The sequence below is a fragment of the Rhea pennata genome, chromosome 3 (genome assembly GCF_028389875.1).
Source record: "Rhea pennata isolate bPtePen1 chromosome 3, bPtePen1.pri, whole genome shotgun sequence".
NCBI classification, from domain to species: Eukaryota; Metazoa; Chordata; class Aves; order Rheiformes; family Rheidae; genus Rhea; species Rhea pennata.
Window position 1 is genome coordinate 62,977,766 of NC_084665.1, and position 24,246 is coordinate 63,002,011.

The 24,246-nt window shown below is 36.3% G+C and overlaps 1 protein-coding gene across 3 annotated transcripts in view; it reads right to left on the reverse strand.

Annotated features, from left to right (window-relative positions):
• The window catches only part of ADGRG6 (adhesion G protein-coupled receptor G6), a 114,164-nt gene that overhangs the window by 45,801 nt on the left and 44,117 nt on the right, over nt 1-24,246 (reverse strand). For 2 of the 3 annotated variants that reach the window (XM_062573749.1, XM_062573748.1), the window contains exons 4-8: nt 22,148-22,768; nt 17,248-17,316; nt 5,868-5,953; nt 3,453-3,505; nt 3,309-3,368 (exon numbers count right to left, since the gene is read on the reverse strand). In XM_062573749.1, the coding sequence (XP_062429733.1) occupies nt 3,309-3,368; nt 3,453-3,505; nt 5,868-5,953; nt 17,248-17,316; nt 22,148-22,768 (889 nt within the window). Of the gene's footprint in view, nt 1-3,308; nt 3,369-3,452; nt 3,506-5,867; nt 5,954-11,003; nt 11,760-13,175; nt 13,260-17,247; nt 17,317-22,147; nt 22,769-24,246 lie in introns of all 3 variants that reach the window. The other variant, XM_062573747.1, reaches the window with a different exon arrangement.

Sequence of the window (24,246 nt, forward strand, 5' to 3'; positions counted from 1 at the left end):
CTAGATGGAAAAGGTTATATATAAAACTAGGGCTTGGGTTCTCAAAATTGCACGCAAAGTAAAAGAAAAAAAGGGAAAGCAGGGGCACTGAGTTGCTTAGCAGAAGCCAATTCCCTTTCTGAGGCAGCCCAACGTTAGTCATCTGACAATACCTAGGGTCAGAAAGACCCATCTAAGAAAAGCAGCAGCAGCAGTCACAGAAAGGTGCGACAATCCTGCGGTGCCATAAAAGGCAAGAAATCAATGAAATAAACACAAACATGTATGACTTATCCATATAAAGAACAAAAATTGACGTTAGTTCCAAAGCTTTGTGCAAAACAGTGGGAGAAAACAAAACAATTATGTTCACAGCCCACCCAGAGCTCCTTCCTATTTGATTTTGAACAGTTGCCCCCTGATTAAGAGAGAGGAACAATGTGACTGGAGGAGAAAATTAAATGCAGACACAAGCTAAAAAATAGCTGTGATAAAATTCTGTCTATTAATATAGTTAATCTACCACAGTGCTATCTTGTTACAGTGCTGTCATCCAGAGATCATTAAAAAGTATTCAAGGTGCTGATAGTAATATACGCTTTTGGACTTGGCACTGTGTGTGTCTCTCATCGCCATGTACAATTAAAGCGTAATAAGCACTCTGTACTTTGGATTGCTGCATCTCATAGAACTCAGCAATGAAAGACTAACAATTCACTTCCATAGTTTTGTTTTGTTTTGCTCTTCCCCAGAATGCAGTGCAGTTTAAAGTATTTTTTTGGAAAACATCTATTTTTAACAAGCCAAAAAAAGTCAGCTTCCTACCTCCCACTTCCAGCTCCTAGTTCTTCTTTGAGCCATTCTCTCTCTATTGGTTCTTCCCCTTTCTCTTGCAAGAAAACTGGGTGGGGGGCCCAGTAACAGAAGTTGCTTGATAAGAAAACAGGGTTGATAGCAAAGATAAAGGTTGAAGCAAAGCAAAATGTATTGAAAAGGTTGGAAAAGACTTTTTTAAAAATTGCTGTATGAAACAGTAATCCAAAAGGTATGGAAAAAAAATTAGATCTGAATGATAAGAATTTGAATTAGTACAAGGAGAGAAGAAACATGTCAGAGAGCAATTTAAAGAATTTTGATAGTGTCTCAGAAATACGAAGACTATGATCCAGTGCAAGATTCAGAGAAGATAAGAGATAAGGTTTAATCAGTAAGATTAACAGTACTATGATCATTTATGTAGACGATAAAGTTAAGCCTGTGATGCTTATGGGTTAGGTCTGAAGTTTTTATTGTGGAGTGAAATTCAGTTTTGGCAAACACGAAGGAAAGTGCAATAATAAGTACTTCAAAACTAAAGGAAATAGTGGAATGTCTAAAACTATGAGAGAAGCTTCATTATTGACTATTCTTAATGTCAATAAATGTTTTTTTGGGAAAATATTCATATAAATAATTTATAGAAATACACTAGAACTCATGATGAGACTGGTATTTCAGTTTCTCTTTAGACTATGCCTTCCTTGAAAATTGTATGATGCATCAACAACATATAATTACACTGCTTTTAAAAGGAGCAAAGTAAATAGGAATGGGATTATTTCCACATACCAGTGATACATTATTAGAAGAAATTTAGTGCTAGATTCACTGTATGGCAACTATGCTAATACCTTATCACAGAAAATACAGTAAACTCCATGAACTAAAAGGAAAGGAAATATAAAGAAAAAGAGAGGGGACAATATCAGAACTGCGTATGTGCTTACTCCTGAAAGAAGGTATTTCTGAGTGGGGGACTGACTCTTCGGGCAAATCTTTCAACTCTCACCAGGCCCTCTGGCATAAAACTGAGGTCACAGCGTTTAAGCAATATGTAATTAGCCTATGAACACTGCCAAGAAGAGACTACTCACATGATGAAAGTTAAACCTGTGCTTAAGTGCTTTGCTGTCACAGAGCTTAACACTATCAAAGCCCTGACAGACTTTGTGTATTTAAATGAGTTAGAATCACTTCTCCCCCTTCACCTCTTTTTTTCTTATAGATCACGAAGAAGAAATAAAGTCCAACAAGCAGGATAACAGGAGGGTGACAAGAAATCAGATGTGTGGTTTGGGGGAGAATAGCTGTTGTTGGGCAGCTAGTCTGGTAAAAGATGCAGCAATAGGGATAGGAAAAGCTGTACGTTCCCTAGCAGTCTTGTGTTGCTACTAAGACCTGAGGCATGTTCTGCTCTTAAAAAGTTTTGCTGGCATAACCATATCATTTGGAAGTGTGAAAAGAAAAACACACCCACATCACTACACTGGCAAAAACCCTACTGTAAATGTAGCTCAAGCAGCAAAACAGCCCACTCCAGGGCTGGGTTTAAGCTATACCACTTACATGTTTTTGCTAAAAAAAGAAAAAAGAAAAAAATAAAAAGCTTTCTGCTGTGGGTATGCAGGAAACAGATTGTACCTTTTACAAATCTTTTCATGTGTAGGTAAGCTCTCTAGAAAACTGGAAACATCCTCAGCTACTTTCCGATGGAACACTGGGAATACTGGACTATCTCTGCACTTAAAAATCCCAACTGTTACTGTCGCAGCTATCAACAGTTAGCAGTTAAAGCCCTTGCCTACAGTACTTTTGCCTATGCTGCAGAGAGATGCATCTCATACCCTGTTGTTCTCCCTCTTTCCAGGGCTAATTACTTTCTGGTCTCCTCTCCTTAATTTGGTCCTAAGATTCACTCGCTCACCATCATCCCCCAGCAATCAGGCTGCTGCTTTCAAAGAAATCCCCCGAGGCCCAGTTTTCAGGGGATGTGACACATCTAACTTTCTTTGGCGGCCTTTGAGGCTGTCCCAACTCTAGTGCCTCTGAACCCAGCGGAAGTCAGGAAATGAGGGCATATGGTAAATAGTTTAACTCACACTAGCTTGGCTTTCAATCCCAGCACGGTTCTTCAGTTTTTTTGCATCTAGTAAGAGGTCTGTTAACTCAAAAGGCTCTGATTCAAGAGAATAAATGCAGTGACAGCGGACAGATACCACTGTACCAGTGTCTGTGGCTAAAAAAAGTTGAGTGTGCCATACTACTATATATAGTATGTCTATTAATTTTGCAGCAGATGATCTGTTAAAGTTTAAACAAGCTCTTTACGTTTAAACTAAAATTAACATCACAACCAGTAGGAGGCTTTTGAGCCCATCTAGAGCACTCAGTTCCCCAGCAGTCATACATTTAGGTACTGGCAAGATATGCACTGTAATTTGCAATAAAGCCATATCCACTTACAATAGCAGGTATTGCCTTTATCAATAAAAATTCATTAAAGACGTTACCTTTGACTATCAATGCTTCGTTTATCTCTTACTCCCTCTTTTATGGGGCCAGGTTGGATGCTATAAAAGTAAGAAACAAATATTAAGTAGGGTGGGGTGATTCACAAAAGGAATGTAGCTTCAGCATCTTCCCCCTTCATTTACCTGATATTAACCACATACACAGTGTAATTCCAGTCCTGGAAAGTATGGTTTAGCTGAAAAACAGGAAGACATTGATCATAAGAATGATAAGATGTTAAGAGGGGATCTCCGTTGTCTAAGAGAGTTAGAATTTAGCTTCTCTTCCTCTTGAGAAATTCCCTTTCATTTTTCAAAGCAAAGGGAACGTTCTCCCATATGAATGTGGTTACTGTTTCATTAGATGTACAATTGCTGGTGAAGAGTGGGGTTTTTCACAGACAGAAGGTAATTTTTATACGGTAATGTCAGAGTGAATGGGTGAGAGAACATGATCTGAACTCCTTCTCTCCTCTCCCCGCTGTCTTAAATTCTTAGAAACACTTGGATTAGAAAAGATTTACTGACAAAAATACAGCATCAGTTTTCACCTAGAAGACTACAATCTTATGATGATCTCTGTTTTATTAATGTAAATGATTAATGATTAATGTATATTATTCATTTCTGTGGGGCACTGAGTGCTTAATTTTCCTCTTTGAAGACAATGGGATCTTTACCACTGATTACAAGGGATACAAGGATAAACTGTTAATATCAGCAAAGATGATGTATATGTTTCTAAGCTGACCCTCTCCATCTACAAAACCGAGGTAATGTTGGAAGTGAGAGATTGATTGCTTACTTGGCTGAGTAGACCAGAGGAGGTCAAACGGTATGTACACCTACACATTACTATAAGGGAGTCTCTCCAAGGGGGAAAAGTAGCAAGGAGCTCTCTGTTGTCTAGGAACACGCAGAGCAGATGGAGCAGGTATTCTTAAAAGAGGCCTGAGATTTGAGACAGTGTCTGTACTACTGAGACACTCTGCTTTTCATGTGCCCTTGCCTCACTTACAATGTAAAATTTTATGTAAGTCTGCTGATGCCAGAGTCCAAGGTACTGCATATTTCTATATGACTTTGCCTCATAAATGAGACTAGGGACAGTAAAATATCTCTATGTTGCTGCAACCATCACCTCAGGATACTGTATTACCAAAAGCAAATGAGGGTAAAACAAAAAACTACAGGAAATTTACTATCAATTAAAAAGTCAGTGAAACAGTAATCTTAATTCCCTCACAGATCTAAATCCTCCTAGCATGAAACAGTAGATTGTCAAGGTGGCTAGAATTTAAATAGCCTGGGTGAAATTCTGAAATAGTTCATAAACAACTTGCTGTTCTGCCTGCTTTTCTGCTTTCATAGATGTAATGTGATGACTTCATATTTTTAACATAAATTCGTATTTACATTAGCTTTAAAGGGGAAAATTTCTATAAAATAACAAATGTCAAGATTAAATGTCAAATATTTATTAAAAATTTGAAACTTCCCTGGATCGATGAAACATGGCAGCTAAAGTTCTTTTCATTTTAACGCTATGTTGATGATGATTTGGTGAACGGTAGGGGGGCAGCAGTGCTAAAGACTTTAGTATTATTCTATGATCTTCACTTCCTCCTGCTGCAAATCTGTTTTTGTAGTATGTCCACTCTTGCATACTCAGCCAGTGCCAGACCCTCTCTAGACCCTTTGGCTCAAGCATCGATGTATTTTGCCTGGGTACTGTTTGCTAAGAGGACAACCTTAGCAAGTGTGGATGACTGTATTTCTGGTTTGTAGATCACACTTTCTCTTCCTCGGCTTCTGCAGGCTGAAAGCCTCCAGGTTTATTAAAAGAAGAATCAACAACAAATGCAATATCTTTATTATATTACAATTGTATGTAAGTAGTCAATACAAGGATTACTAACAGAGTATGTGAGTGCAAGTATATGAACTGTATCTATATTCAGACAGGTAAAACTTTTCAAGGTAGCAAACTTCAATAATCCTCCATGTAGGTGAACCAGGAAGAAGCTTTATGTCTGCTAAAATGTGTTGAAAAGTATAGCTACTAGAAACCCCAACTACTAATTTATGGCAAAAGACTTGTAAAGTAAAAATTATTATGGTAAATTGGAAAGGTTTACTGCCTCACACAAATGAACACTGATCATCTCTGCTATCATAATATAAATTCAGACTACATTACTACTTGAAGAGAAAATTTTGTTCTGTATACTGACCAAGGAACTTAAGAAACCTGCCTCTTTCAGCGCATGATTTTGATTTCTACACACTTTCCAAAATCTCAACTAATATCAACATTTTTTAAGCAGCTGACTGGTATAGTGGAGACATTTCAAATTTTTATCTGTAGTCCCTAAAAGCTCAAACTAGACTTGAATTAGGTACCATGCAAACAAACAATACAAGGAAAGATTGAGCTTCAGAGAGCAAATCTAGGAGTTAATTTGGAATTCTCTCTGTTTTTTTTTTTTTTTTCAGATTGATAACATCAATAGGGCGTATTTGTATACACATTCACACATAAAAGAAAACTTAACTTACCCATCTTGCAACTGTATCATGTACTTTTGATGCCGAGTTGGGATTTAAACTAAAGACAGTTATAGATATCCTGTAGAATATCCCACCTGTCCATTAAAAACAACATTACAATGTTAGAAACTTTCAGCAAATTTACTAGTTTAATAATGTGAGAATTTAGTTTTGCGATTAATATAAACACTGGACTGAACCCTAGAAACAGGGACACCTCAAGCTCTTGTTGATATTCTACGAGTTTGGAGTGCACAGGCACTGAAGGCTTGGGCCCTTTCTCACTAGTCCTACTGAATTAGACAAGAATTCCCCCCCCCTTTTCATTTATCTTGCAGACACTTGAGATTCCACACAGAAACTCACAAATAACCTATGTATAAATACTATTTTGCATATGCCTTTTACGCAGTGTGTAAAAGTAAGATCATGAAAATATCATGAATTTAAAAAACAATTATAATTACTGAACTCTGCAACACAGATAAGTTCTGCTCTCAGTCATATTCTTATAGTCCAGAGAAGATCGCTGCAGATTGGAAATTTCTCAAAACTGAAAAACTTTGTGAGAGCAAGTATAGCTTATCTGTTGAAAATCAGAGGATACCTGAGGACAGACTCAGAAGGGAACAGGGCTATTCAATTATTGTTTTGGCAACACAGTCTTTTTTCTCAGTTCTAGTGATGGTTGGACAGTAGAAGAACAGTATGTTAGTTTTATAAAACTGGCAGCTGAACAAACCATCTTTCAATTGCAGAATGAGTAACACTTGCCTTGGAACAATTTTACAGTCAATAAAACTGTTTTGAAATGGCACCAGGTAAATATAAATTCTCTTGAAGATCATGATTTGGTAGATAGCATTTTTATTGCTTACCAGATTTCACATGTAAATAAAATCAAGTTATATCATAGCTGGGCTTTATGTTAAAAAATGTTTCTTTTTACAAGGCAAATTTCTTTCATTCAGCTACTTCAAAATTCTATCTGCTCTTGTGGGATAAAATGTCCCTGGATGAGAGGGAAGTTTACGAAGTTCTGTAACAATTTAGTCCAAAGAACGCACACATATGGCATTGTCTGGTTGGGGTCTGTTAGCAGATGAGGCTGTGAGATTTGATTACAGATACTTGTATTTATACAAATCTTTCGTAAATATTGCAGAGACACTTCACAGAACAGTAGGATATGAAGAAAATTATACAGAAAACTCTTTCTGTCCCATGATTAGAAAGGAAATGCTCTATCTTTCCAAGTCTAAATCAAAAAAGACCTTTTATTGTAGTTTTATACAGGTGTGCAAATTTCGTCATTTTACAGCTTCATAGATACTACTGAAGATGATTTTACAAGATCTTAAAATAATCTAATAAAAATTTGGAATCTTAGATTTTTCCTATTTAATTCTGCCTATTTGTTATCATCCTACTCATGAGCTGGTTTGAGTACTGCTCTTTCTCTTCATTGTGGATTTGACTGTATTCTCATTGAGATTAGTATGAAAGTTCCTTTGGGATAAAATAGAGAAGAATCATTTTCTTGAAGAAAGATGGTTTACCAGTTACCTTATTTGTTATATAAGTAATACGAACTTGCTTGTTTTTTAATTAATTGCCCTTTTTCCTCTCTTAAATCAGGAAATACACAAATTTGGTGTGTGATGTCTGAAAATATCATTTTGTTTGCTATTATTGCTGTGATAGTTTCAAATAAAAAGTGAAAAACTTGACTCTGGAGTCTTTAGAAAGAAAACTGGACTTTGGTCAAGCTGAAAACATTTGCTGTAAGACTTGGATCTCATATATGTATATTTCTCTGTATATACATATATTACATTCATTTTTGTATGTATAACGTGCATCTTATGTACTATATATACATATACAGAAAGTGTGCATAATGTATATTCTCATGCATTCCCATCTAACCATATATATAATTATACAGTCTAATTTATATAATTATGTATATGGACAAAATTACTTTAATATAGGAATATGCAAAGTATTTTTAAACCCAGGTTTAGTATCTACAAACTAGAGTAAATAGCTTCAAGATTTCCACCAGATAGTGACCTGAAGCATGTTTTAATGAGGCTAACAAAGAACAAGAACAAAGAACTAATCTACAATTCTAAACACTCTCAGGAGACTGCAGTGGCAGACAGTAAAAACTAAAAATGATTTCTCATTCTCCAAATTAAATAGTGGAAATCCCAACTCAAAATGCTGACTGAAAATAAATATTTTTATAGGCAGAAATTTGATGAAAAGCAGCCAAAGATAATTTCTAAAAAGAGGAAAAAAGAACTTGGAAAAACGATTTTCCCCTCACCCACCTCCAATTGCAAAAATATAATGATCAATGAAATACTAGGATTTCTTTTTTAATCCTCTTAGTCAAATTTTTCAAAAATCTCTTTAGAAGGTTTTCATTGGGCCTTTGCTTTCTGAAAGTTAAATCTTCAAAAATATATGAATATTGTAGGTAAAAAACATCCCTTACAATTTAAAATAATAAAATGATATACATTAAATACATAGCAATCCAATATATCATCCTTACAGTCTCATGAGAGCTGTCTCAGTTAGAAAACTACACAAAAATTAGAAATCACATGTTAATGACATTTGCTATCACGAAGATGTTACAAGTTCCCTTCTACTGCAATTAAATTACTATTCTAAAATCTTTTCATACGCTAAATAGAACTACCTCTAAGAAATCCAGCTACTTCTATGTTCAGTCTACCAGCTGAATATCTAATAGAGAAGATATGGTTTTTTTTCTACATCTAACTTGATGGCTTGACATACTGTAGTTGACCTCAGGTCGACACAGGCAGCCCAAGTCAGTGAAGGAGTAACATAAGCAAGATAAAAGGACTGTGGGAGAGCTAGTAGGTTGATTCAGTGGTGGGTAAGGGGTGGTATTTTGGCTTGTTCCAGATGATAAGTTGTCCAAGGAATGAACATGTGTTGAAACTGGTGACTCATGGTACCTTACAGGAGAAACTGACATTTGGGACTGCAGGACAGAGGGAGGGATTGCTGCTCCAGCATCAGCAAAGATGATCTCTTTGTTCTGAAACATAACACCACTGTATGAAGATGACAAATATATTGCATCATCCATTTTTGCAGTTCTTGATGATTCTGAAGTAGAAGAGAGATTTGCAAAGCTTCCATAATCAGTCTCTTCAAAAGATAGAGACATTGTCTGTATCTGTAAATCCAAGAAATGAGTACTAACGAGATTCACAGGAGACGCTCCTTCACTATGCTTGCTAACGTATCTATCCACCTCCCGCTCTGAATCCTCTTCTAAAAGATTCAATTTCGTAGCTGATGTCAGAACAGCAGAATTCCTTATTTCATTATCATCAATTATCATTTCTTGTTCTACTACCTGTGAAGAGTATCTCAGAATGCTCTCAAGATTTTCAGCAGAGTCCTGTCGTAAAACAGTCAGATGACTTCTCAGTGTTACTGTTGTTAGTAAATTTAGCTCTGCTACATTCCACAGAGGGATCAGGCTTGGAGAAATTGTATCAAGATGATTCTGAAGACTTTGTGGGAGTGGAGGTGTTAAGTAGCTGTTAGGGGGTACACTGATTCTGAGTTTTGAGTCTGAATGAAGAGGGTGTCTCATTTCCAAAGACAATGTCATTGTGAGGAAGTCAGAACTCCCTGGGCTGTTTTTTAAAAAAGCATCCTCAGCTATTTGAACTTTACTTTTTGCATTATCCATAGTATTTGTTACAGCATTATTCTCCAAAACACTTTGAGATTCCAGTGATTCATGCATTCTTGTACCATTTACCAAAATCTTAACTGATGTACTGATCAAACAAGCAGTTTGGCTATCTCTTGAACACGAAGGCTCAGTTCCTGAATGTGTTGGAAGGACTGAATCAAGCTCCTGTTTATTGTTTAAGAAGGTTACGTGGGTTAGGTCATTTAATATATTGGCTCCCATTTCCTTCTGTAAACTACTGAAGTTCATTAATTTTTCTGTCGAATTTGCAAGTGCCATATCAAAGTTGCTTACCTGCACCTGTACCGAATGTTGACTCAAAGGTGCTTCCAGGGATGGTAAAGGAAATTCTAAATAAAATTCACCATTGGAAGATACAGTTAGGCTAGTAGAAACATCCATTGTTGACTGCAACAGTGATATTGCCTTGTCATTACTTTCTGAAATCTTCACTGAAAGGTCAGAAACAAATAAACTGAAGATTTGTCTTTCTGAAATTGGTGCATGGCTAGGGAGGTTCATTTTTTCCGCTCTGTGACCTAATATACTACTGGCAGAGGTAGGCTCAGAGATACTGTCAACTTTAGTAGGTGAACTAAAGGATGGCAGCCTCTCTGTTGGGGAAGAAAGTAGTTTATTAAATGAAAGCCACCAATTTTCTGATTGCTCCCCAGAAAACACTTCAGACATTTCTTTCAAATGATATGAAACAGTCCAGAAACTTGCAGTTAAAGAAGGGGAAATATCTACATAATTTGTTGGAAAGTCCAAATAATCTGGTTCCCAGGAGTTGCCAACTCTATTCATGCTCTCTGGTTCTAATGTGGAAAAAGCTGACTCTTTATTTTGACTATCATGAAATGCATCAAAATTGTTGCCCAAGCCTCCATTTTCCTGGGTCTCACTTGATTTCTTTTGAATATATCCTGAAGGTTTTAAATAATGATGCCAATGATTGCTATTAGATACAATTGTGCTGTCACTTTTCAAGTATATGTCACTCAATGATTGTTGATAAACAGGCAGTATAGTTACAACATGCTCAAATTTTGAGCTTGTCCAGCTTGTTCCTACCAGAAGTGTTGAAAATTCTGGTAGTTCTTGGTTGTATCCTAGGACTAAATGGTCATCTGTTCGCTGGATGTCAGGCATAATTTGTGTATATGTTTTTTTTATGTTTTGGAGAAAAATTGTTGGGTTTGCATATGCCGTCTCCACAGAGGTTAAATTTGTAATGTCTCCTGAGGGATGTTCCTTATCATACATGGATTTTGTAAACTGAAATTCACTGTTTGCTGCTAACATAGAAGAAGATTTCCTATTAGCCTTGCCTTCTGCTACTTCCAGGTAAACATTCTGAGATGCGAATTCTAGAAATTTTAGTCTACTTTTTTGAAATGATGATTCATCCTCTGTAGGTGACGTAGATAAGCCAGGAGGAGAATGGTGGCTTTCTTCTTGAACATCAGAGGTGATATGATGGTGAAATACACTTTCACTCCACCAATGACCAGGTTCAAACATATCGTTTATATGCATGAAATTGGATGTGCCACTATTGGAGGACAAAGTCCCCAGGGTTTTTTTTCTGTGTTCATCAGTGGAGCTTCTGCTAATGGAAGAATGGAATGCTGACTCAGAATAATCTAATCCATCAAGTGAAGTCCATGCTAGCTCTGCAGTAACACTTCTGTTTTGAAGAAGAGGAACTGCTGCATTCTCAGAATGATCTGTAAAAACTTCTGCCACATCATAAATGTCACGAAATGAACTTCTAGAATCATTCACAGTAGTTGTACTTGGTGACTGATTCATCATAGCATTATCTAGTTCCATTTTTTCTGTAAAATCCTCCAAGGTACCCTCACCAGTCTCCTCAGAAGCTGCTAATGTGGACTCAGATAGAAGAAACACATTGTATAGGTTTTTTCTCTCTGGGTTTTGGTTCTCATTTGCTGAGCTTTTACTGAAATGGAGAGGCCTTTGTTTTACTGGCCAAATAATTGGTGTTGAGATAATTCCTATGGTTTTGACCCCTTCTATCCTAGACTCTTGCTGCCCTTGTGATCGAGAATGGGAAGATTCGGGTGAAATTCTCTTCTTTCTGAAGACAACTGTAGCAGGAAGTCTGAATTCCTGCAGGTCTGTGTGTAGTAAGCCATACAGTTAATGTATTAAAGAAAATATATGCAACCTAACTCTGTTCTTGGATGTCTATTCTTGGCCTAAAAATTGACTGTCTGTAGAAGATCATGACTGTTAGCTCAGTGAAAGTTTCATTTACTTTTACTGTAAATGAATTTGGCCTACTTTGCTTAGAGTTTCTGCTTTCTCTTGGGAGTTTCAAAGCCAAAGAAAGGATTTGAATGTCCAGATTACATTCACGCTAACATTAACAGGGCATTCAGTTCCTTCTCTAGCTATGAAAACCGCAGCTGGGTCTACTGAATTTTTCATGGTGAATATAGAGCAATCAGCTCTAGAAACAGAACCCCCTCCCCAATTTGGGAGGAAATAATCAAGATTTCCTTCTTACTTGTACAGCTCTGTAAATCCAGATAGGAGGAATTCAGATAAATTCTGTCACATTCTCTACTATATTGCCTGATTGCCAATATATGAGAAATGATTTGCCAAGAGAAAAAGCACTCCAAGAATTTTAAAACCTACAGTATCGACTGATGCATTAAAAAAAATCAGATGCTAACATACTTCTGTGGAGCTCACTGTTAATAAGATCTTTACTAAAAAGATACTGCAGTCTCAAATGAAAATGTCAGAAAATGAATTGTTTCCATATTACTACTAATGCTTAACAACTATCTTTAACAAAATAATAAATATTTAGTAGCTCCTCACAAAATGATGCTCAGTCTCTGGGAGACAGTGATATCACAGAATTTGAGAAAACCTCAAAAGAAATCCCTGTTCTTTTTCTGTGCTAATAATAGGCTCATTTACTGCTTTATTTTTTCCCTTAATCTTTCTAAATGAAAAGTAAATGATATCTGATCTGTCAACATTTTCCCTAGTAAAGTCTGATCCAGCTCTTCTTGAAGTCAGTGGAAAGATTCCTGTTGACTCAGTGGAAGTGGTTTTGCTCCATAAGAATGATTCCACTTGGCTTCTGGAAGTCACCAGCGGGGAACAGACAATCCCAAAGTACTACTGCCCTGGCTGTACATGCCGTAGCTACACGATGCCTAATAATCCGCAGTGATAAAACATTTCAAAAGTATGATTATTCTCAATCTCTGTTTAAAAATACTTATCCTTTCCCTTGTTCTTTGATTGGGTAAATGGAATTGGTAACAGAAAGTGAATGCCTTTCAGGCAAGAACAAGGCAAACATGACACAAATAAACAAGGAGTTTCTGTTCTCATTTATACCATTCTCACATGGACAGTCCAGTTAAGTTATGCCTCATTTTTTTCAGTGTAAATGAGATCAGAACGGAGGCATGACCCTTGACATTATGATACTATGAAAAACACACCTTAAATACAATACATTTGCTCTAGACACAGTACAAGGAAAAATGTAACACAGGATTTCTTACCATTGTTTGGCTTATCGGTTCTATTAGTATCGGGCATGTTAGTGGTGACAATGGGTGGTGTAGGAGTAGTAGCATTTACAGTAGCTGGTAACAAAGATGAGAAAGAGGTGAACTTGAATGAAATATGAATGTTAATGAGGTAAGACAAAATGGGAACAACGCATGACAATGTAAAATGAAACCATCTACATATAATGCCATACATGTTAAAAAAAAAACACACACTTTTTTTTCTGTACAAAGCAATGAATGGATATGAACTGAGGTCTCAATCCTGCAACTTTACTGTCACTGACTTCATTGGGAGTATTGCCAGTGCAAGGGTTGCAAGATCAGTCCTGTAACTGCCTTCATAAATTCTAAATCCTCTTATGAGAATGTCAGATCCAAACAGCTGTGCAAAGGCCAGAAAATAGATCTCATAAATTGTAAGATGCATGCACTTGGAATACTTGCTTCTGAAAAGAATAGCTGTCCCTCCTCAGGAACTGAAGACCAAGAAATAATGTGAAACTAAAACGCCCATGTAAGGATCTAATTAACTTCATTGAACTCCACATAATGAAGAGAATTAGAATCAGACTTGGAATAACTGGAATGGATATATTATGAGTTTCATGTAGGATTTTAGCCGTACTCTTCCCATTGACACTAATAGGAGTCATCCCACACAACACTGGAAAATGTTTCCCAGAACTGGCTAGAATGCTTTTTGAATACAGTGTGAGGAAATAAAATGGCAAATTCCCCTCACAGTAGACTGGGAGGGTACATTCCCCAGAGGAAGAAAAAATTCACAGATCATGCTACTAAATTTTCAAATAATAAATTGGAAAATAAATTAATTTTATTCAGTAACTCCCAGGGAATACAAGTCCCCTGACTGATAGATTTCTTTTTTCCTGAAAACTCTTTTTACAGTGTGAAGATTGGTGTAGTATAGTCTCACAATGTTACACGTCCTTTACATATTTTGGCCAAGAATCAAACCAGAAAGGTTAAGAAATTGTATTTTAAGCAATAAAGTGTATTTTTAATTTTTGTGAGGTCATTATAGTTATGAACTTTCTGTTTTCTGGGGGAGAGGAAATAAAGGAGAACAGATCTATTTATCTTTGTCAATTGCTTTCTAGTTATGTTTTATATAGCAAAAATGCAGAATGACTTAGTTTTTGAATATTCAACATTATATTTCAACAGCTTGTATGTTTTTAGCCATTAACATAAATTATAACAAAAGAGGAACATATTAGCCAATTTGGCAAAAGGAATAGAATTGAGAAAGACTATGAGAAGTATGCCTATGGAGACCTACATTCTGTAAGCCATTTCAAAAACATTTTGGTTCTTTGTCGTTAAAAATTTTTCCTTTGAAAATCAATTCATTTTTTCTAATCTATTTTATATTTTGATAATAGCATGCTGCCAAAGATTGTGCTCAATAATAATTATAATCAAATGATAATATTTATATAAATAATATATGTAGCAGGCAACGCCGACAAAGTTCGGTCTATTAGTGTACCAAATTCTCTCACTTGTAACCCATGAAGATCAGACAAAGAATCCTGTAAATCAAAAGTTGTGAGTTAGGTTTCAGTTTCTTTCTTGGAAGCGAGTAACTAGTTACAATGAAAGAAGTATGAAAACGTGAAAGAAGTTAAACAAATCTTGACAGGAAAGACAGCTAGGAACAATAGCCAACACAATGTTCTTCAGCACCATTGTCAGTCTGCTCATGGAAGAGCCTGAACATTGCAGTCGAGGGTTAATATTTTGATGAACATTGTTTTGATGTTTAAGTAACGCCTTACTCAGTAGAATGGTTGGAGAAAGGGAATCATTGATCAAAATGGCAGTACAAATGAACAAACCACTATGCAGGTTCCTACAGCACTTTAAGGCACTAATAGCTTAGCTTAATTTGGTTTGCAGCATTCTAGCCTCTGCGTCTAAAAGTTAATGAGTCAAATCCCAGCTCAGGGAGTGAGTTCATGTTCCAAGTTTCAGTGAGACAAAATATCTATGGGAAGAGAGGAAAGAGTTGGAGGCTGCAGCAAATAGGAGTTCTAATCAGGAAAGTGAACATGGCACCCTATAATATAAAAAAGTAAGTGTATGTAAGTTCAGGACTGTATGCAAGTTTTAAGCCTTCTTAATGATTTTATCTTCCAAACAACACTGTTAAAGAAGACATCTTTCAATCAATGAAAACATTCACTAACTTTCAGACACTGAACAATAGCATTTGCATGATAAAGAAAACAAACTCTTCCATCTGGCATCCAGATCTTTGTTACGGGTGCTATTGCACAATACAGAAAAAACAAACAAAAAAAGAGAATACACACTGACTTTTCAGATTAAAGTAAGTCTGAAGTGCTGACAGAAACAGACAGACAGATAGCTTTTGATGATTTTCATTATTATGACAATGATGATGATGAAGCAGGCTGATCTGCCACTTCCAAGAGAACAAACATACAACAACAGTGACATTTTGCCAACCACTTTGCAGAGAAGGTAGATTTGTCAGGAAACATTAGCACTACCCAATGAAAGTACTCACAGTGTTTATTGAAATGTGATGGTCTAAAGATTTAAAAAAGACAAGTTTGAAAGACAGCATCTTTTATTAGAAGTAATATTTTCTACTAGACAGGTTAATAAAGCTAGAAAAAAAAAGGCGGCCTTTAGGAAAATGGGCCTGTTTGTCTGAAAGTGTATCCAGTTTTGCAGCCATAACAGTTGTCATACTGAAAGATATTCTCTCTCCTTTCACACCATGCCATTTTGACATAAGAAATCTCAGAGTTCTTCCAAGGGTATAGACAAGGATCTCCAGATGGTGGCTGTATTACCTTTTCTGTAGAAAAGGCTAATACTGAATGATAGTTGCTATCATATTTACCTAAGGCACAACAGCAACAGTATTTGGATTGCATTATGCTTCTTGAGTCTGGTGCCTGAAAGCTGCTGTTTGACATAAGATTATGATGATATCTAGCATTTTACTTTCCCTGTGGACATCAATACAATATTCTCCAAGATCCTGAGCAAATTTACCTTAGAAACATCTTGGAGAAGTACACTGAAGACTCTTTTAGATCATTTACTGGCTTCCTAACAGGGGTGCATTTTGCTTTTTATTTTTAAGCTAAATCTGATTTACTTCTAAATGTTGACTTAGAAAGTGTTCTAAGACTCCCCTTCTCCCTCTACTTTCTTATTTTACTCTCTCCTATCTCTATCTTCTACCACGAAGCTTAAAAAGAGTTACGGAACTTGGTATTTTGGTACAGCTGTGGCTGCAATTCAAATTTAGGATAGTATATCACCTCCTTAGCAGGTTCTGCGTTCATGAATGCTCTGTGCAAACAGGCAGATGTTGTTCATGTGCAACATTTTTGTAGAATTTAAGCCTCTAAGCAGAGCTGAAGGAATTAACTGGCCTTGCATGTCTAATGATTCACATAGCTTGGAAATCTTTAGAGCTCACTTATTCCTCTCATTCAGCTGAGATGACTTTTCAAGAGACCTAATGTGCTATTACATGTGGTGATCTTAACACTATTCAACCACCACTAAGTGCTACAGTAAGTGTTTTATTAACTAACAGCCGCTGGATTTTGCATTTTGATCTGATAATCTCAAAGTACTAAGCCTCACAGCAGTCTGTCAGAAAAAGTCTGGATAATAATCAGTTCCTTTATTTATGTCTGCTCATTTTTTATTTGCAGATGTACCCATTTCCTATCCAGATTAATAGTTTACTCTTAAAACGTGCAGAAGGAAAAGAGGTGGAGAAAGCAATGAAATCAGCAGACTAATTCAGTTTTGATATAATGGAGACTATTTGGAAAATACATTATCAAGGGAATGATCACATTCTTTGCACATATTGCATGTACAGGACATCTATATATCTAATGAGGCTAAGAAAACCCTCCCCTGCTATTTTTATTACAGTTCAGCCTTTCAGAAAGAAAAAAAGTGAACAGAATCAAAACAAGAACAAAGAAAATAAAGATTTAACAAAGATAGAACTCCGAAAATGATCTAGGCATCTTACCTTGGCAAAGGCTTCCGAGGTTGGCACAACTTGTTGGTTCAATTGTAGAAGAGGGAATTAAGTATGACCCTTAAGAATAAGAAAATCAAATAATCAAAAAGGTTTGGCTACCAGACATAACACCATCGTGTCTCAAAATACATTATATCTTGCAGTGACATAGTCCTTCTCCTGATTTCTCTCTTGCAAAACTAATAATGTCAATTTGCTGATAAGAATTGCTCGTAAGCATTTTCATTTTCTGACGCTGCCAAGCAATCAGAAGAATGAAAATCTCACTGAGTTGCAAGTTGCAATCATTTATATATCCTTTTCTGGATTTTTTAGACTCTCCATAGCTTCAGCTAAACAAAAAACATTCCACTAAGTGAGTGCCATTTGTGTATACTCCATGAAATGGCTTTAAATGGAGGGGTCAGTATGGCTGTAGAATTTACGAGATCTTCATGAATGGAGATTGAATGGCACCTGGAAGAAGTAATCACATTCTGCTGTTGTTGTACAGGCTGCCCACTACACAGTTCTGAGAAACCTGCCTTGTGACAGATGCCAAGTAAATAAATAGTGATTAAATTTGTTTCTGTGCCCAAGACGTGGGCATGATTAATATTCTGGCATGCATTATTAATAAACAGATAATGTTATAAGTCTGTATCTTTACTGAATTACTCATAACTACATGCACGCATTTTGGTGATTTAGAAACAAAACAGTTGATATAAGAATGGATACTGATACAGGAATGGAAAAAGAACTCATAAAACCGCATTAATTACACTTCGTATATCCCAGTGGTTCAGCTGCACATACAGCTGCTTTTGCACATTATGTTGAAAATAATGGGGCCATACAGCATGGCATAGTCTTAATCTACTGGAATTGTTGCCCTTTTGGCTCTAGTTTCACCACTTCAAAATCACATTGGTTCAATAAGGTTCTCTCATGAATTATCATACTTCTATAAAATTAAAGAGCCATCACCCATCAGCTTGTCAGGATAGCAATGAACATATTTCCTGTGACGCAAGAGCCGATGAAGCCTGGGGCCTGAATTCAGCAATCATATCACACGCTGAATATTATTATACTCATGCACTGCTGACTGAATTCAAAATATATGCTCCTCTACTGATATTAAAGCTTAGGAGTTTTTATTAATGCTTAAGAGAGACAGGAAAAATATTTGAGCTAGTTCCTTGGTACATTTATTTATTTCTAGAAAAGCAAACTCTATGAAGCTTCTTCTAAGTTAATACACTGCCTTATGGGTGAGGTATTTTTTTCCAATATTAAACAGTCAGTATCAAAACCTGCACTAAGTTCCTGCTCCTCTTGTTTCTGTATCAGTGAAAGATCACCTGAAAGATGGCTTGGAAAATCTCCAGACCATCATATTTTCTTCAGTAAGCATTTAAAAAAAACTCATGATTTAATTGGTTAAACTAAAAAAATCCATTTTTGACACAATTCTCATATTTAAGTCAGAAGACTGTACCCTTTAAAGAGGAATATTTTCAGTCAATATATTAAATAATATTTTTTAAAGTTTTAATCAGCCAGAATAGACTTTCCATCAGGGTACACTAAAGAAAGCATAATGATCTAGATGCAAACAGATATTTCTGTCAGTAGTAGATAAGTACCTCAAATCTGTTCATGTACTTGGCAAAAGCCACCTTATGCAACCAAGTTATGTGTTGTATTACGGATACTGTGTGTGATATATATCACTTACCTTAGCTGTCTAAAACTCAGACATCCAAATCTGCACTTGTCATACTAGATGTTCTATATAGCCAGTGGAGAGAAAAAGGGACCTCTACAGGCACAAACCATCTGACTTAACTGAGATATCTATTCCAAAGTGAGATTAACTGGCCTTTGGAAAAGCCTTTTTCACTCCACTAATCATAAAGAGCATGGTGGGTAATTAGCTCGGTCTTAAACATCTATCCTTCGGCTGCCTGAAGACAGACAGATCCCAACCCAATTTAAATTTGCTGGTGAAATTAATGACTATGCCAGTCATTGGGAATGAAGGACTTGAATGAAGTGCACATGAAGTAAGTGCTGTCACGACTAGATATATACGGAAGTTATCCTTAAACTGAGTAGGTCAAATCCCACTACATGTGTAGTCAAGGTAGGCTTCAAAATCCATACAAAAAGCTGATTAAATACCAACTGGTTTGTCTGCACTGGGCTCTGTATTGATGGGGTTACTCTGCTATCGCTATCTAAGCTGCTTTTTGTAAAATTAGTTTGGATATGCTTACCCAGGCTGTGAATACTGCAGTGTACATATACCTTTAAATGCAAGTAGTGCTAAGGTACAGCAATAAAAACAAAATTCCGTCAAGTCTTCCAGAAACACCCCACCATGACTGCACAGCTGTAAAAACATGAGTCTAAGGAATAAATGAGGAGAAGGTAAAACTATGAAAAGATTATCTGGAACAATCTGCCAGCGTTTTAATGCTCAGTAAGTTTACTTGTAAAAGCTTTGTCTGAAAAATCATGTGTCATGAAAAACACAAGTGTCATTCGAACACAAACACATTGAGTTCACTGCTAAATGCTTTCTTCTTTTTTGTTTTTTGTTTTTTAAGTTACATGCAGCTTCCTAGGAAAGCATTATTGGAACCGAGTGAATATCTCTTTTCTGAATAAATCCTTCCATCGCTGCTAAATGAAGCCCAATCAGCTAGCGTAATCTCACCACCATCAGCGGTTTATTCATGGTTGATACTCTGACTCATCAACTTTTATATTAAAGGTTGGTTACAATGAAGGCTTATATTCAGGAAGAGAAAGAGAAGAAAAATCTAACAATTTAATCTCTTGGATTGGCAACAATTTTTGAAATGATATTGCACTCAGTATTTTCTGGTTAGGGAAAGCCTGTATCACAGTGGTTATCCTTGAAAGAAAAAGACTGACTAGGGAGCAATAATTTTCTCCCAGGCTTCCTTACAGGAAATAACAACGCTTATGTATAGGTACACACGAAGCAGCATGTATGAAAAACTGGGCCTACGTTCTTGCTAATATAATAATGCTGACATACATTTTCCAAAATAACTGCAAGAAAATGCAGTTTTGCTGCAATAAAATCACTAAACAATGACATCCCTAGGAATAAAGCTGTGCTGTATAAGTATACTATTTCTATGAACTGAGAAACAATATTACTTTTGTTCCACAGGGCAGTACAGTGTACAATAGAAAGGAAGGGCAAGATACTTCATTAAAAATCAGACATGACCACAGCATTTACAGATGTCTTGCCTGACTGTTTAGCAAGGGTATTGTGGTAGTCTTGATGGTTAGTATAAAAGTAAGATTTTCTAGGAAATTAAGTACTTTCTGTTAGGTCCGTTTAGGTCCGTTTATACAGATGTAAAAGCAACTTTTGTGTTCAGAATGCCCTCATCAGTCACGATTAATGTTTAAATTAGTCTTTCATTTGTACTAGTAGATGAGTAAGGCATCTAGCTGCTCATGATTTATACTGGTATTGCTTAAATCTTTTATCAGAGGCATGCTGAGAGCTGTCCTAGTCAATCCAGGTGTGAATGAAGATCTCACTGTTTGGCTTCAGTAAACTAAAGCAAGTAGGATATATCATTAGCCACCTTATTCCCTCATAAGCCACTGGATATAACAACTAACAGGTCTTAATCAAGCTAGCTTCTGCTTTAAGCTAAGGATTCCTAGAACTTTGACAGATGCAGAAGTTTGCACTTAAACCATGGTGTAAGAAAATAAGGTGTTAGGGAAGCAAGAATGCAAAATGGGAGAGAAAAAATATTAGATACTGAGAGATCCCATGTAATTCAGAGAGAATCAGTGTTAATAATTGTTTACTCTGCTTTTTTTTGTTGTTGTTGTTGTTAACAAATATTTGTTTGCTACACTAGAAAGGTTCAAACTTTGTGGATGTGGAGTCTGCAGCAGTAGATTTTCACTAACATCATACGTGCACAGAATAGACTACTGTTGGCCATGATTCAGGTTTTCTACTATGCATTTTAAAATTATCCAAATATATCTTTGCAAGTTTTATCTAAGCAAAACTATTCATTTTCTTAAAAAAAAAAAAAGAAAAAAAAGCTAGTCCAAATTGTGAAATATTTCTAAACTTTGATTATTTTGTAATGGAAAAAAAAAATCCAAAAGAAAAATTTCAACCACTTGTAACACACACGTATAGAAATTGTATTCTTGGGCACTTCTGTGAATCAACAAATGGAATGAGAGTAGGCTGGACTACATACTAGAATTTATCTTCTGGAGTAATCGACAGGAAGAAAGACCTTCAATAATTAACAATTTAAAGAAAGGCTGAAAATGTGTCAATGGGAAGATAAAAAAGATTTTGATCTAGAACTCTTCCTTCCTATCTGCCTCCTCTAATTTAATCTTTCCTCATACTTGTCTGTCATATATGCATTATTGTTTTGCAACTGCTTTTACTGGCTCTCTGCATACACAGCACAATGCTAAGAGGTGCTCTTTAATCAAAGGGCCAAAGGGCAGGTACAAAAACATTCACTCAGTGATTAGTTCAAGTAACATTTTTCTCTAGAGATCACTGTAGAGTAACTTGAGGTTAGCAGGGACTTTCCTGTGACCCTCATTTCATATGTGCAGAATGCTAATAAACAAACAAGCAAGAACTTTTATCTGTAAATTACTTTAACCAGCAACCCAATATACTCAAAGGATTTTTTTTTCACTTCTGGGAAACAACACTATGCCCTTTCAAAGCCTCTGTATGGTAAGAGTTGAGCTTAAGTCTAAGAAAGGTACTTTTTCTCAGCTGGTATATCATATTTTCAGCACAATGCAGAAGTGTGGGGGGAAAATAAGCAAAAAAGATTTGGCAAGACGCACTCACCACAACTCAAATTGTTTTCAGCTTTCAGTGCTGAAGTTGGAATACTCCAGAATTCATTTTCCCAGTCGACAATGTTTCCTTTCACATCACAGCTGAGGTTGGCCAGTGCTTGCGCATTCATGGTGAAATTCCAAAGGCGGAAGTTGTAAATGTCCCCATTTAGAGAGCTTATTTCACTGCTGTTAGAACCCAGCACCAGTCTCCCATTTCCAGGGATAACTTTGCCAAAGATACTTGGACAGTATATTGTATGATAGATTCTTTTGGCATACACACCTATACTGCCAGAGAAGCTATCCCCTACAATGCAGAGCTGTTCAAACGTTCCTGTGAAAAACTCTGCATTTCGGGGCAGCGCATTCTCAAGTATGCACTCAATGCCTGAGACAGACAGAAAATGGCCTTTTGTGGTCTTCCCGAAGCTGAAGAATTCTGTTGCCAGGGCGTTACTGTAGGAGAAAACCTTCCAGTCATCATTGTCATCGCTGCTGCCCTTGGTTGCTTCAAAGCACAGCGTAAACTGGCTAAGCTCTGGGATTGAGACACTGTCTGCCACAGACACGGTGTCAACGTTGGGAACCTGGGGAATGATGACTTTCTGATTCCTCAGAGACACAGCAACTAGAATCAAGGGCAGATAAAAATATTTTTTAAACAAGAATCATCAGCTAGAAACAAAGGCAGACTATCAAAAGTTTAATGACAGGGACTAAAGTATCATTGAACCAAACATTCATTAGGTGGCTTTTATCACTGTAATAAACCAAAAGCATACACTGAGGGGAAGTTAGCTTGGGAATGCATTCAACTAAAAAAATCCTTTTGAACAGCATGGAGAATGCTATGCTATACATAACTAACAATTCCTGAAGTTGCCTTTAGAGCAATATTAGGAAATATTACCTACCAACTTCCAAATCTGCTTCAACTCACCCAATTCAACACAGCATTTATAAAATTACTATTCACTCATCAAGTAAGGGTGCATTAGGCATTGCAGTAAACCAGCTATTTGAAAAATATAATCTGACTTGCTTTTATGATCTATTATTTTAATTACTTGCCTGCATGACTGCATTACACCAATGAAATTCATTCCTTACAGCTTTTAAATATTGTAATAGAAGAAAACCTCAATTACATTCCTTGGCAAACTGAAGCCTTTTGTTTCTGAATTCAGCTAATGGGATTCTACAAAGCATTAGGCATCTTTTCATTTTATCCCCAGCAGCCCTCTGGTTGAACATTGCAATTGTGTGTTCACGAATACTTATATCCAAGCTGTTCACTTTTCCAAATGAACAGTTTTGGATTTTGCACAAGTATATAGATATGGCTAGTCTTCTTGAAAATATATATTGCAGTAAAGGTATTTATGCATTGGCAGAATTATTCCATTTTCAATCATAGTCTTTGACAGCAATATGTTGCAATAGAAACTGTTTTTTGCTAGGCCTGAAGAATAACTGCCACAGTGGTCTGTGAATACCAGTGGTCTTCACTGGGATCTTTAAGTGATATCATAGCATATATAATGATTGTTATACCTGCCCTCTTGTCAAATGAAATAAAACCTTCTACATCTGAAAGGGTAACATACATGAGGGAACAGTGTCTGTCATGCCATGTTTAGGAAAACGATAGATATATGTACTATAAGGATTCCACATATTCTACAGTATTGCATTTTCCTTCTGCCAATTGTTTGCAAAGACTCTGAGCTCCAAACTACCATACAAGGAAATAATTGGTCTAACACATTATATAATGGAATAACATAAAGCATTGCCCATTATTTTCAAACCCAGAAACTGGAGAACGAGAGGGAAGAGAGGGAAATACTGGGCTTTCACAGTTACTGGATTTACTTCACAGAGTTTTTCCTTTCTCAAGGGCAAAAGTACGTTGTAATAATTTTATAGACAGAAGATGCATTAAACTTTCCACTGAAAATAAGGGCATTTTTTTGATGAGTTAATTATACTGTAAGGTCTATGTAACATGAAAGATGATCCAAAATATGTCAGAAGTATAAAGATTCAGGAGCTGAAAAAGAAGAAAGCTTGTTCATGCAAGCACTATGCAACCTGCATTAGGGT